Source organism: Colossoma macropomum, unplaced genomic scaffold, assembly GCF_904425465.1.
Source record: "Colossoma macropomum unplaced genomic scaffold, Colossoma_macropomum, whole genome shotgun sequence".
NCBI lineage: Eukaryota > Metazoa > Chordata > Actinopteri > Characiformes > Serrasalmidae > Colossoma > Colossoma macropomum.
In genome coordinates, this window is record NW_023494795.1 from 22,058,012 (window position 1) to 22,073,604 (window position 15,593).

At 37.7% G+C, this 15,593-nt stretch overlaps 1 protein-coding gene across 3 annotated transcripts in view; it reads right to left on the minus strand.

Moving 5' to 3' along the window:
• LOC118815614 (NHS-like protein 1) overlaps window positions 1–13,030 on the minus strand; it is a 147,838-nt gene extending 134,808 nt beyond the window's left edge. For 2 of the 3 annotated variants that reach the window (XM_036581859.1, XM_036581857.1), the window contains exon 1: window positions 12,334–13,030. In XM_036581859.1, coding sequence (XP_036437752.1) covers window positions 12,334–12,670 — 337 coding nt within the window. In that variant the 5' untranslated portion in view covers window positions 12,671–13,030. The remainder of the gene's footprint in view (window positions 1–12,333) is intronic. The other variant, XM_036581856.1, reaches the window with a different exon arrangement.
• Window positions 13,031–15,593: the final 2,563 nt, after the last annotated feature.

Below are 15,593 nucleotides of genomic sequence, written 5' to 3' on the forward strand. Positions count from 1 at the left end.
CCAACTGCATGTTTCATTGAACAGAGCATAAATAATAGAGTCTTATTTTCTTAGATTTAGTGCATGCAGTTTGTGAAATAATTAAATAATTAATATAAATCATTGTATTGCATGTCTTTTCCAATGTTTCGGATGTCAGAAAAATATATATCGTGAGATATCATGCATCATGAAAATGTCAAAGTATCATGATACATTTTTACCCTACCTTTTTGCATACTTCAGTATCACACACCTCTACGACACAATATATTAAAACATTTGAGCTGCTAATTTTTGCTAACTAGTGGAGCACTGTTTCGCAACTTTAATTGTTTTTTTTAACTGTGTTATGTAACTATCAAGTTGCATGGAAATTACGTTGCAAGCAATTCACAGGTAGTTGCATGAAACTGTCAACATGCAAAGCCGGTCTGAGTTTGTGACCCTGACAAGACCATTTATATAGAAAACTATATTACTGAATTTCATTATTGATGCATTTTATAATACTACAGATGAGTTCCTTGCTGTTGTATTACCATAAGCCAGCAGTTTGATCAATTCTTATTGAAAGCTTTAACCCAGAGCATGACAACTGAGACGAGAGAACGCATCAGATCACTTCAGTCAAACGCTCAGGCTACATTATCCAATCAACATAACTTCCTACTTGGAAACCTGCTGTTGACTTTAGAGTCCAGCAGCCATGCAGCAGGCCCTGTGGACACACAGGCAATTTGCCTGCTAAGCTTTTCCGTGGTCGGATTTGGGGAAACAGCAGCTCAGGCTGTATTACACGATCAGCCGTAGATACATAGTGCTTTTTACCGTAAGCTGCTGCATCAGGCAGCAAACAAAAACATGTGGAAGTTAAAGCTGTAGATGAACCTGCTGTGTTTTGGAATCAAATAATGGTGCCCTGTCACTGATGCCCCAGAGGTCATATACACTTAAGAAGCCATTACATGCAGGAGGGCATTAGACTGAGGGGGAAAACCCTCTATTTCCATATCACAAAGGATCACGCTTTTGTCACATGTCAGGGCCTGATGCTATCTGGCTTAATCCCCAGGCTTTTGCAGGCTTACAGCTCCAGCACAGCAGAGCAAGATTTTCTGTTTAAATGATGGAGTGCAAGTATAAGAATTTCACATGGACATGACAAAAAGAGAGAGAACGGGGAACATCAGATTAGGCTGGCAGCCAATGATTACTTTGTGTTTTTTGTTATTATTATTATTTAACAAAAAAACACAAAAGTTTTACTTATTATTCACACAGTCAGATGAAGAAATACACCCCATGAAATGTTTGAAATGTTTTCACTTTTTTTGACATATGTGGACATATCACTAATTGACCTTCAGTTAAACAGTATGTATAGATATATATTATGGAAATCTGACTTTGCAACCATTCATTTAAAAAAAATGATGCATGTAATTTTTGTCAGTTGAAAAAGTAAGTACAACTCTGGCATCAGTAAAGAGTACTGCCCCTTTTGAGAGAAAAATTGATTCCAAAAACAATAAAATAAAGTACTTTATGTATATAAGTCATCATTTGAACATAAAGCACAAAAACTGCCAATCTATGACTTATATCTATTATAGAAAACACTCTGCATCGGTCGCACCACATGATGTTTTCAAGTTCAGTCAAAATTTACCAGAACAGAATTGGCCACCGAAAGAAAATAAGCTAGCTTTCCACAAAAGGTAACTATGAGATTTATAATGAAAATATATATTTGTAGAAATAATTTAATATCCATTATTTTTTTGAGGTCATACCACATGATGTACAAATGTGGCAACGACATGGCAGCTGTTAAAAAGGTTATTTTTTCCCAAATTTCAGAGAGACTTACAAATGCTTGCTGCTTCCATGGGTCCTTGGCAAACTGCTATATGATGTAATCTCTTGGTTTTGAGATGGTTTTAACATAAAGGTCCCAAAGTGGTCGTTTCTTGATGTTTACACATATATAGGTACTGCATATATATAGTACCTTTTTATGCATTTAAACCTTTTTTAAACTGAAAAAAATGCTGTCGGACAGAAAATTTAGCCATCATGTCACTGACCCATAAATAAACTTGCCTTGTCTTGCTCTTGGGTTAAATTTGCTGGGGCGGCCCATTCTAGACAAGTTGGCAGTTACTTTATTTTTAAATCTTCTCCCTTTGTAGATGATCTTCCAGACAGTGGAATGATTGATTTCCAATATTTTGGATATCTCCTTAAACCTCTTCCCAGACTCATAAGTACCTACATTTTCTTTCTGAAGTCTCTTTTGATCAAAGCACAATGATACCACACACTCCAATAACAAAGAGCAAACCAGAACAGAAATCTGAGGTTAAATAAGACAAACTCCTTCAAAATATTCTCTAATGGTGTTCTTATCATTAGCACCTGATCGGGTACACCTTTTTTTAATTTGACATGTTTTAAGTAATGATATATGTAGGGGTGTACTTTTCACATAACAAAATCACATCACTGTTTATTTTAATTATATGAATAAGTGTGTGTGTGTGTGTGTGTGTGTGTGTGTGTCCATTTGTCATATGAGCACTAAAACTTTAACACTCAACAACAAATAAACTTTAATGCTGTAGTCTATTAAAAGATTAAAAGCTTTGGACAACAAACAGTTTAAAAAGCGTTTGAATATCTATTAAAAGTTTCTCAAAGAAAGCTTCTAAGGAAGAACAACAAAAATACAGAAAACGCAGCGCATTTGCTGACAGGGAAAATGCTCTCAGGCATATGATGGTGAGATTAGCTTGTGAGTCATTTTCATGAGTATGGATGTAAAGTTATAATTCATTTGCCAAGCAATATTTGAAGAATAACTGCCACAAGCTGTTACCTGAGTAAGAGAAACCATCTGCTCAGAAGTGTGGATAAACTCTTGTTATATGCTCGTAAAACAGAAAATATATGAACTGGGTGGGCATCCTTAAAGGTGATCCTAAAAGGATCGTCAATCAATGAACACTTTTTAACACTTTTTGTAATATCTGGCAATCGTCCTCACATTCCGACAGCTGTCAATAAAATACATCCTCGGACTCTTTTGCAGCACAGACTCTGTAAAAGGGAGAAAAAAATAATAGAAATGAAGATTCGACCAATTAAGACAAGAAGACGTATCTACTTGTTTGTCAGTCATGTTCCACATCCACAGCATACAGCAAGGAGCCGGAGCCAACCTAACAGCTAACATGCTGCAAACCTAGTTCTAATAAGATCCACTGCAACAACTGATTAGTCTCAGAAAATGACATCAAAACTAGCAATTCTGTATTTGATAGGCTTTTTCGCTTCAAAACAGAAAGCTCTAGCTAACGTTTGCCAAACTCATCCACCCCACCTTTGCAGATGGAGCTGAAACCCCAGAAGAACCACCTTGTCCATGCTCCCAATGCAGAAGCTGTTTACCAAATACAGTGTAAGCTGCTCTTTAGACTGCATATGCATTATTCAATTACTAATCTTAAGACTTAAGATTCACTAGCATGAAATGTATATGCAGCTGTGAGAAAAACTGAAGTGTGGACCCACATACAGGGTTTAAGGGGTTAATCTCAGTCAGGCTGTGCTGGCAACTCTTCACTCAGACCAGGGGTACAAAGGCTGCCGAGCACACTCGCAGAATTCCCAAGTCCATTCCCATCATCAGCAGCCACAGAGCAGACGGAGTACATACAGCACAAAACAAGAGAACAGAGAACAGCTCAATGGTCCATTTACCCTCCTGGGCCCCTTGGCACATACATCTTCAAACTAGGGATGTGCATTCTGACTAATTTTGATGTTCAAGTATCCGTAAGTGTTCAGGAACGGAAATCCGAATGCCTGCAGGAAAGGAAAAACAATGTAAAAAAGGACTTTGGCCAAAAATAAGAGGAACATGTTTTAATACTCAAAACAGCCAAGGGACATCAGGAGGTTTTCATGGTGGATGAGTGACAGGTTGCCTCTTCAGAAAAGCTACAGAGCTAATAAGCGTCAGATGCTGATGAGGACTCAACGTCTTCTACATGTGGTCTTTTTTTCTCAGTGGATGTGGTGCCAACGTGTTATTTGTCAGAGGAATATATTTTCATTGTTCCTGAATCTAGCCAGCTGGAGTAGCTAGATACTTAGCGATACAGCCACAATACCTCTGCCTTCTCTGTCACGTCCTTTGCAAACGCGCTCATGTTTGGGCATTTGCGTTTTGGAGTAGCAAACTATAACATAACATACAACGCAAACATGAACAAAATTGTCACATTTAACTGACCTGTACATTTTCTCTACCTTCCCACAATGAACCGTATGAGTGCTCAAATACTGAATGCAGTATTACAATACTGGCACCGTAAACAGTTAACCGAGTACTTAAGCGTCCGTGCACATCACTACCAGTAATACTTCTCACATTTTGCTTAGTTTCTTCTCAATCATAGCTCAATAAAACATGCAAAGAGTTTCAGATGAAAATCAGAAACCTGCTAACTTGCAAAGACAACTTTTTTCTAACTTTGTCCAGTATGATTTGGTAAAATCACACTTTTACAACCTATAAAATCACTTCTTGTTAAAATAAGAAAATGGTCAAAGCTTACTGTGTTAAGTTAGCCTACAAGCTACTGTTACTGTCTATCATTGTTATTAGGCTGGGACACAGAGCTGGGCAATGACAGTATTTATTGTTAATGTATTATGTCAGAATATGCTTTTCTGAGCATATTATGGATTTTGTCAGCACTTATCCACTTCCCAACTGCACTACAAAGAAAGCATAATCAGTACTGTTTAATTGGATGTGGTGCAGCAGTGTGTAATGTTGAATACAAATCCCTGAATTTACAGTTTTTGGTAGTAATTTTAAATGAGGCACTACTTTGTCTGTTTCAACTTATCAGACAAATTATAAAACAAAAATAACATATAGTGTATAACGATATGACATTTTGCCCTGCTTTACTGGGATATATGAGTTTTTCTTTTAGTTCTGAAAAACTTTGATGAAACCACGTCAGTCAGCTAAAGAGCCCACATCATACATTCTTCTTGTACTTTATTTTTCCCTTGAGGCCCACTTATAACATTAATGTAGTTTTATGGACCAAAAATGGTCATCATTTGTTTTTACATGACCATTTTTTCAACCTCTCTTTATCTCAGGTTGTTGTCGTTGCTGAGTCTTTAAAACTCATATAAGTTAAATGCGCTCTTTTCTGCTTGGCCTGTATTGTGTCTCATTCCACGAGCACTCATGGCTGAAACACTTCTTAGAACTTCAACGTAAACGGGCAGAGCTAAACTACTGTAGGCTGATTAGGTGGATAGTTGAGTGGGTTCTTTTGACTTGAAAGAAAAAATGAATTCCGGACAGGCTGTGTTTGCAGCATGGTTCTATGTATAGACTGTACTGACTGGGTGGTGAATGGTATGTTTTGAAACAATGTTAAAATTACTATATATAAAAAAGTGAGAGAAATAGTTTTTTCTTGATAGAAGTTATGTTTTGCAAGGAAAAACGTGCATGGAAGGCTGCAGCACGGCTTTATCTGTTTAGCAAGCATGACCACAGTAAAAAATAAAAAGTGCTGCCTCATGCTGATTTAGAATGAGGACAGATATAGGACATGGACTACACGTTAAAGGAAAATAAATAAATTATGACACATAAGCTTTCCATTTATGTATCTTAACGCCACAGACAGTGCGTTTTCTGATATTTCATTTGCTCAACTTCATAGAAATAATGACTTACACTAGTGAGCAGTAAATGTGAAATGATACTCTAAACTTTTGATTCTGGTCAAATGTTTATTAGATTTTCGATATTCTATGTGTTAAAAACACCTTGATTCTGCAGCACTCTAAACTACACAAGTTTGTTTAGCTCAATAAAAATAATTTGTTTGTCTGATTACTGATAGTTGTTTCCATGAAATATGACAAAAGAAATCCTTTAAGAGGTGCACTGACCGTAAAGTTTTACATTTTGATACACAGTCTTGAAAGCTTATTTTTTCAAAATCATCACACTCTTAGTGAGCATTCACAATGCCTAATTCAAAGAATTTCAAACAAGATATTGAGAGATTTTATTTGACATCTGTGTGAGATTTTTTATTCCTGTAGTGTTTATTGAGGATTACAGTGACTTCCTTTAATGTACATGTATGCATGTATATTACAAATGAATGTGTGCATGTGTGGCCACAGAGCTAGCGCTGCTCTTTTCCCAGGCTAAAAACTCCAGGGGTGAGAGGTGACCACTTTCCCTGAAGTTTTGCTATGGCTTTGAGGCTGAACTTAGACAAGCCAAGTCAGGTCATACATTCTGCAGAGCACAAAGAGCAAAGAACTTAAAGAAGTAGCAAAAGAAGAAAAAAAACAAAAGTCTTCCAGAATAACAAAGAAAAAAAACAATATCAAGACCTAAGCCATGCTAATTTGTTTCTGGAGGAGGGACAAAAATGCGCAAGCCTATAATTTTCGTGTCTTGGTCAGAAACCATGTCTGTGATGTGTGAGTGTGCGTGTGTATACTAAGAAAATCAGGCTGGTCCACTGCCGACATGACATTTCAGCTGACAATCTAAACAACGTGTAGGCCTTCAGTCACATAAGCAGACCTAGTCATCATTGGACCGCTGGAGCTTGTACTGCAAACACGTATAATCAGGAGGAAAAGCCAAGCAGACAATGTCACAGTCTGTAAATACACTGCCTGTTCTGATGTTATCATTTTCACACAGTTCAGAGCAGTCAGCAAGGAAAACACTGCAAGTCTATTCTGGTCAGTGAAGCTCTTTTAGTGTCCGGCTGCCCTTAATACGCACCAAAGAGGTCAAGCTTGAAATACTTGTGAGCACTTTGGTCCTGTTGGGTTCAGACATCATTTGCAAAATATACGTTGGGCTCGGTGGGGTAAACATTTCATGTTCGGGTTTTCATAGCCCACCTCCCACTTTTAAAGGAGCAATATTTAAGATAACACAACCTGACGAATTCATATTCCACACTCCAAGGGAATAGGGGGCAACATATTACAAGAAAGTTGCAGTGTCCACCCCTATCGTAAGAAACAAGGAAATGCACACTCCTCCCTCTTCACTCCCTGCTCCTTACCAGTCTAGAAGAAATGCTGCAAGTTCAGCATCAAACTTTATCCCTTTGCTTGCCAAGAGCTGTCTCCAGTGGTGAAAAGTAACACTAATGTTAGCCAGACTTTTCTTTTGCTCCTATTTATGTCAGTTCTTTTCTTTTTCTGCCAAATGTGGTTTCTTGCCCGGAGTGGAGGCGGTGGCGACGATGGTTGCTTGCCAAGAGCTTCAGTCCTCATCAGGTTTGCTGTTCCTTACACTGGCTACCTGTCCTTAAATGATCTAATCAGGGGTGTGACCTTCAATCTGAGTTTTTACATGCAATGTTAATGGTAAAACAGTGTTTTTCCTTGGATACTACATTGCCTTACAACATCCTGTATTTTTCCACCACCAACGGATTTTAAAAGGTACATTTTAGGCCAAAATCATAAAACAATGTCTTGGGCATCAGGTAGCATAAAGATAACCATTTTATGTAAAAACCTTCTGCAAGGGAGCTTTTAGTAGTATTAAACTCTCCACACGTCTGGTTCCTATCACCACCACTGTGAAAAATTCTGACTCGATAAGTATGTCTGGAACCAATCATTTCACATCAAACAATCTAAATTACTTTGTTTACATCTTAACCATTTAATATGGCAGAGATTTTGAAAAATCACTGGCATACCCCTTTAAAGCAGCAGCTGAGTGAAACACTCACTCACGCACAAACATACCCCCTATCTAAAGGATAAAGAGAGGAATGCCTCTGCTCAGAGGGAGGTATTAGAGTGTGTCTGTGAGCATGTGTGGACTCCGTCACTAAATTTTGCTGTGTCTCCTGGGTGAGACATTCTGAATGGAACTTTGAGTGATTGACTACGACTGAATTAGAACTAATTAAACTCTCTTTAACATGACCTACATTAAATCTCAAAAGGACAATGGACTCCAGTACTGAGTGATTTGCTCTTGAAGGATCTGTACTGGATATGCACACTGCAGTGCTTCCCACTTTCATGCTTTTGTAGATTGAATATCATAAAGCACTGAACCAAAGTGGGTGCTTAATAAGGATGCACAATACAGGATTCATATCAGCATCAGTATTGTCAGAATCGGACATTTTTGCCCTAAACCGATTTTTACCCTAAAGAAATAAACTTTCTTCAGGTAGATTTTGCCCCAATTCTTCAATGTAATAAATGTTTGTGCATTGGAAACTGCATGGACAGATATGCATACGAAAAATATCAGGTATTGGCACTAGCCAAGAATTCTCATATCGGTGCATCCCAATTGCTTAACTTACCAACTGAAATTGTTAACATTAAATAAGCTATTTGTGTTGAGTTAAAGGCTTATAACTGCAGTTAAATGAATAAAATGCATACATACAACACAGTAACCAAGTGTCACCTAAACATTCTGGAGTATAACAAATCCATCATCAAATGATGGTTTAAAATATCCGTCAGATTTAAACATCAGTCCAATGCAAATATCCAATACTGATACAATTCCGATATCAGTGTGCACCCCTAAAAAAGGTCACACATCATCTGCAGCCAACTTGCAACTCTCTTGCAAAGTATCAAACTGCAAAGTAACTTTGTGGTTGTATAACAAAAAAGGGCAGACTGCAAAGAAGACAGAATTTCCAAGTATAGTTGCATACTGTGACTTCTCCAGTTTTGACACATTGTCAGGTGGTTGCCCATCAGCAATAACAATAACAAGCTCTGACCCAGCATTCCACAACACAAACAGTCATCCTTAAGTTCAATGTCACATTTTCTACTGAAATAGATGAGGATGAAGCAACTGGTCAGTAATGTGATCTTGTCACACTTACTGAAGTCAACAGACAGCTTAAGGCCCAGTGTAGGTCACATAGTACACTGTTATTACACGTTCGGCATTCAGCACCTACAGTCCACCTGTCTCAGTTTCTGTGTGGCAGTATCGCCCAGACAGCGTATCCACCCGACCGCCTCCAGCTTGCAACTTTGACTGAGACAAGATGACCGAACATGTTCTTGGGGCAGCCATTACTCATTTTATGGGGAATAAGCTGTGCTTAGCAGATTTTTGAGTCATTATTTTATATTATTTTATGAACAACATATTATATTACATTTACAAATAATATACTAGACAACACATTAGTGAGCTCTTCATGGGACATGATTAATCCTTAAAAAGTCACTCCGGTGATAAATACTTGGTGTCATTTAATATTAATTATTACTCGCTTGTAACTCTTTACAAGAAATTCTGTCAAAAGAGATGATTCTAACCTCATTCGATACTATATTTGTTTTTTAAGAAAAAATATTTTCATATTTTAAGTTTGTATATAGTCCTGTTGTGTGGGAAAAGCTATATTTTTGACATTAAAATAAATGATAAAAGTTAGAAGCGCAGATTTTAGTCTGTCAATACAGAATGCAAACTGAGTGTAGATGCAATTCATCACATAACTAACTACGTAACTAATTATGCAATGTTATCATTACATTTAAATAGTATAGCAAAACGACAGTAATAACACTCGCTTTCTAAGAGTTTAAGTTTGTGGGAAAGCCTTGATTGATCCACCCCAAAGCGTGACTGGTCACAGCACTAAATACAAAATTCTGTAACTGGTAAAAGGCTTATTTTCACATTGCAGCCTTCAGCAATAGGAATACTATATCAGTACCGCAAAGGCCAATATATGAGGACATAATAATAACTGATTAGCAAACGATATATTGTGAAGGCCTGTTTCATAGGATCTAAATCAGACTTATCACATCTCAGAAAGCACAAAGGTAAAGAAAAACAAGGCAAAAAGAACAACAAGTTCACATGATAGGTGGTCACTGTTTTCACACAACACCAGCCAAAAATGTAGCCTAAACAGGGATGAGGTGAACATAAACAGGTTCCTAGTTTACCAAGAGTTCCAAAAGCTAGGCCTAAACAGAAATATAGGGATCTGTTTTCCACTAGTCATGTGTTCAGAGATAAATGAGCATACATTATCTAAAGGACATAAAATGAGTCATACAAGTCCTGCCTGTTAGTCACCAAGGCAAGATTTCCATATCAGCTACAGCTAGGGGCCAGAGACAGAACTGGCAGAACTGTGTGCATATACATGTGTGTGTGTGTGTCTACTGAAAAACATATTTTTAAAAATTGTATTAGGAAACAAAGTTTCTCTTAATGTTACAGAAACCATTCCAAGATTGTAATTTTCTTTTGGGCAAAAGTATTCTTTCAAAAGACAGATGGTGATTTTCAGATCATTGCTGTATGAGCCTTTTTTTACACACTTCTAAAGGTTTGCACCCACAAAACCTTTGAGTTTATGATTCCATCAATGAACACAAGCTCACTGACACCACTGTAAGAAAAAACCACCCCAGACTTTGACAGCTCCACTCTCAGCAGTGTGGTTGGAATTCTTCTCTTGACTTTCTCTACACCAAAAATGTCAGTTGCTAAAAGTGTTTTCGGTAACACTTTATTTAGACGGTCCACTGTAGATGCTTTGTAGATGCTCAGTTTATCTTTAACTAACATTCAACTAAATATCTATTAAATGCAACTGAACTTGAAGTTGCATGTGAAAGATTCTATTAAATCTATACCTAATCCTAATCCTAACCCTAACCCTAAACTCAAGGCAAAACCTACACCTACTCCTAAATCTTACCCTAACTGAAATGTTGTTGATAACCAACTCAGTATTGCCAGAAAGTTTGTTAATAAATTAAGTATCTGTAGATCATCTATTGGGGAGCATCCAAATAAAGTGTGAAGTTTACCAGGCGTTAAGTATCCATATAGTTTTTAGGGCCACTGTATGTCACTGCTGTCAGAAACAAAAACCTGTATCTCCTTATAAGATTTTTTAATTCTTTGAAATGTATTATTTAAAATATCAGCTGCCCTTTACACTGTGTAAAAGAACAGAAACGGTTCAACTGGTTCAAACTGGTTGGAACACTAATTGACTATTTTGGAGATCCGAGGTTTTGTTCCGACAGTGATGATGTAATTCTAAACTGTATATAAGTTTAAGCACACTGTCCACTGACCGACCGAATTGGAGTCAGCTGTTTATCTGACCTCAAAAGAGTTTATAACCAGTTTTATATATAATAACTATGTAATTGCATGAATTATTTTTAATAGTTTATAACCACATTAAAAGTTAAGTAGTAGGTGTTCACTACCACAGTTCCCTCTGTTTTGAATAAGCTGAGCTGGGTCTCAGGCTCAGCTCTCCTGACCACTAAAACGTTAAAGTTAACATCTGTGGTGCCTCTCGGAGCCACGAGCGGATCGCAGATGGTCAGTATGAAGTGAGATCTGTTAAAGTCTGACAGGCCCATCATTAACATAAAGCTCAATCAAAGCGAGCAGATCGCCATGTGTCTCAGCCTTTAACATGTTAACGCCGCCTGTGGTTTCTCACGTCAGCTCACAGCCAGGTCATCTTAATATCCAAACAGTGGCGGACAGCAACTATATTTGAGTTACACAGTCATGTACATAAGCACACTTTGATGTGAGCACTGTGAAACGACAACAAGGCTTAATTTACTTCTACTCAAGTAATTCTGAGGAAAGTAATGTAGTGTTTCTCCTAATTCTAGTTTGTTAGCTATGATGCGGATGTTGTTTTAGCCTCAGCCTGCTCAGACGATGTTCTGTATGAATTACATTTGCATTTTGTTTGGGTGCAGTCAGCTGATATCTTGTTCAGACGTCGGTTGTACATCTCATGTTTCTGTGTATATTAAAATCTAGTTGTCTTCTAGTTGCCATTCATTCATTTATTCATTCGGAGGGGGGTTAAAATCATTCTGTTCTGTAAGTTCAGCTCCTGGACGTCTTTACTCTTGCGCACACCTCTCGCTTTGAATCTTTACTCTTTTGTTTTAGACTGAAATGATCTGTAGCTAAAAGAGAAGAACTGCACCTAACAAACTTCAGTCCCTACGCTGCTGAGTTAGATGCTGCCTGTACTCAGTAGTCCTTCTCCAGTTATATGCTCATTAGCTTAATTTGAAGATTTTTTGACCTGGTACTTCTCTATAAAAGTACTACTTTTACTCGGTTTATTTCATTTGAAGAACATATAGTTTTGGGTTATTTATCTGTTTTACGTATCTAACGTGCACAAAAACGACACACCCAAAACATACCAGCACATAAAGAACGAGCACGTAACTCTGGCTGGCAAAACTCACGTATTTCAATCTTCTTGTGGTCAAGCTGGCGCACGCTGCTCTGTATCCTCTCCAGCCGAGTCTGAATCCTCGATGACCTTTCAGATATCACTCCAGCCTGCACTTCAATCCCCAGGAAAATGTCGCTGGCGTGGCGGGATAGGTCTGAGAGCTGTCGGAGAATGCTGCTCATCGTGTGGCAGCTCACCTCGTCCAGAGAGGCGAACAAAACGGCTCGGCGAAATCTGCGACCCTCCAGCGGGGTGAAACCATCCTCTACCCCGGAGCCCCTGCTGCCTTCGACCGCCTTCAACCTGCACACCCGTCGAGGCTCAACGGTCCTCTCGTGAAAAGGCATGTTGTTGTTTTTTTTTGTTTTTGTTTTTCTCCCATAAAACAGAACGGCGACTCGACTGAATCCCTTTTTAAACTCTAAACGACTCCATACACCAGCCTGACAAAGAGTGAAGTCCAGTACATCAACGGTCCCGCCATCATTTTCAAAAGTCGCAGCCGAAGCTAAGCTAATCGTCCGAGAGCAGTTGCTGAACTCCGTGTCGTTACTACTGCGGGGCTCTCGGTTTGAGCAGAACGAGCAGCAAAAGTAAGGAGAAAGGTCTGAGGAAAACCCGGAGAGGCGCCCAGTGACCACCTGTAGCCACTGGATCCGGAGTCTCCGAGAAAAAGTTACCTGCCGCTGGCTCTGGCTGTTGGTAAAATCCGGAGTGGAGTTCCGGAGGATTAAGCTAAAAGCAAAGGATTTTACTAAAAGTGGAAACAGCAGCCACACCAGTTAATGCGCGGTTACTTCGATGAAATAACGACTGAAGTAGAAGTAAAATTATTTTACAATAAAATAAAACACAAGTAACAAAAAACGACTTGCACTGGATAATTTTAGTACATCCAGCATGTATCAGCCTAGAAAGTTTATAGTCGCTATTATTCTCTATTAGGATTGTTTGTTTGTTTTAGTTGAATATGATAAAAAAAACCAGACAATCACAAAAAGTACAGGAGCTGTCAAAAACATAATGAAATTAAATACAAAAAAACCTAAATGTGAAGGACTTAGTAAAAAAGTACCCAGGTAATAAAAGAAACCTGAGTAGGAGAAAAAGCATTATGATTTGAAAATATCATATATATCATATTAAATATCATCATATATGTCATATCATATATAATATACTTGAGTATATGGAACTGAGCTAATGGAACTTCCTGCTTTTCAGAGAAGATCTGCGTCATAATTTAACTGCAATTTACTTTAATACCTCAGAAATAAAAGTAGGCAAGTCATTTATATGTTTTTATGTAGCTGAAACTAAAACACTTAAAACAACTTAAAACAACTATGAACAGTATTAGCAAATGAAGTTTAAAATATTTAAAGCAGTTATTAATTTCTTGTGTTTAATTTCATTCTCTCACATCTGCAGCAGTATCTGTTCTGCTTTGTGTTCTGAGGTTTATAATTTTATTTTAGACCAAATGAATCCCAAAAAGAGAACAATAGAGCCTTACCATCAGATCCTAATCTGGTAGATGCTTAGTGTACCGAGAAGTTCTACTGCATAAGTGAATATGCATGTAAGGATTGTTAATGCTCAGATTTAACATACGTAAATGACATCATCATGAAGCTGTATTTTAGTGGAACGAGTTTTCTTCTCCCAATTGTGGCCTTAACAAGGAAAATGACAAAAATTGTATTTTTAAAACATTTTTTGACAACAATTGTCATTTTTTGACATAACAAACATGCAAACATACTTTCAGTGACACCATCATTAAGCTGTATTTCTAAATAAGTGTCCTGCTCCCCCTTGTGGCCTTAACAAGGAAAACCACAAGACAATGGTACTGAATCTAAAGACTAACTCCCAGTAAATAAAGGCTGTTTCTGGCAATCAGCCTAACATTAAAGGATGTTGACTATTGTGTCACGCTGAATCTGCTGAAGCAGCATTTCTGCTGGCCGCTTCACAGTTACTCATTTTCCTGCTAAGCACTGCATCCTCACGGACACTTCCTATTTGCACATTGATAACATGACCTCAGGCTGACCTTCAAGGGGTCAGCTTTCAAAAAGATTCAAAGCGAATCTTTCACATGACAACCAACATTGATTTAAATGTAGATTATGTGGTTGGAAATCTGACCTCTTTAAAACAAGATGGGGAAAAAAGACATACAGTACTGTGAAAAAGTCAGAGACCACCCTTCACTTATTTAATTTCAAGTCAACATGGCTAGTAAGTTAAGTATATGTTCTTCATTTTCTGGAGATATTTCTGAGGAGATTAGATATGACTACTTGCATAAGAAAGGGGTCAAAGAAAAACAAGGAGGAGTTTCCAAAACTGGATTTCTAAAAATGCTTAAAATCTAGTTTTTAAAATGGGACTCCTAACAGCTGTGCAAACCTAGTACACCACCAAAACGGTCACCATCAAACAAACAGCACTTAAAGCTATCATCTTTGAGAGAGAGGAGAAAATTAAACTGCTTCAGATCTGAAAAAATCCACAGGTGTTTCTGTCCATCTTTCCACTGTGAGAGGACAACTCAGCACTATGGGTCTAAAAGGATGTATAGCTGTCAGGAAGCTGCAATTGAGAAAAGGAAGGAGAAACAAGAATTTACAACTCAGAGCTCAGGCCTCAGCATCACTGAATGTGTTTGGGTTACTTGGATCGTGAAAAGCAATAATTGCAACCAATTTCTAAGACTGAACTTTGGAAGTGTGAAAGATTTCCCTGCAGATTTCATTGAAAAACCGAAAGCAAGACTCTCAATAAAAATGCATGGAAAGAATGGATAGAAGCTGTAACAAATACAGTAAAAAGAATGTGTAGTTTTCAGAAAAGTAGTTGATATCTTGTGAGCTAGTCAGATGTCTTCCAGACATTCAGGTTCCAGATGTCTCTTGGAAGCCATCAAATGGATTTCCATTACCAGCACATTTGATTTAACTTCATGAAGTATTGATTAGCCAAAGCAATTATTGGATAACTGCAGTAAATACTGAGCTGCCACAAGTAGAGCTTTAGAAATGGCTAAACCAACACTGACATACATAAAAATCATTACTAATTCCATTATGAGTAATGATGTTTTTCTGAGCAAATCATCAGTTTCTACCATATTAATTAATGTTTTAAATCATATTCTTTCAGGTGCTGAAAGGTTTTGGGCAGTACTGTATATCTTCAGCTTTTTTCCAGCCACTAAAAAATGATTGACTTGTCCTTTTGACGAGTTTGACTGGAAAATAA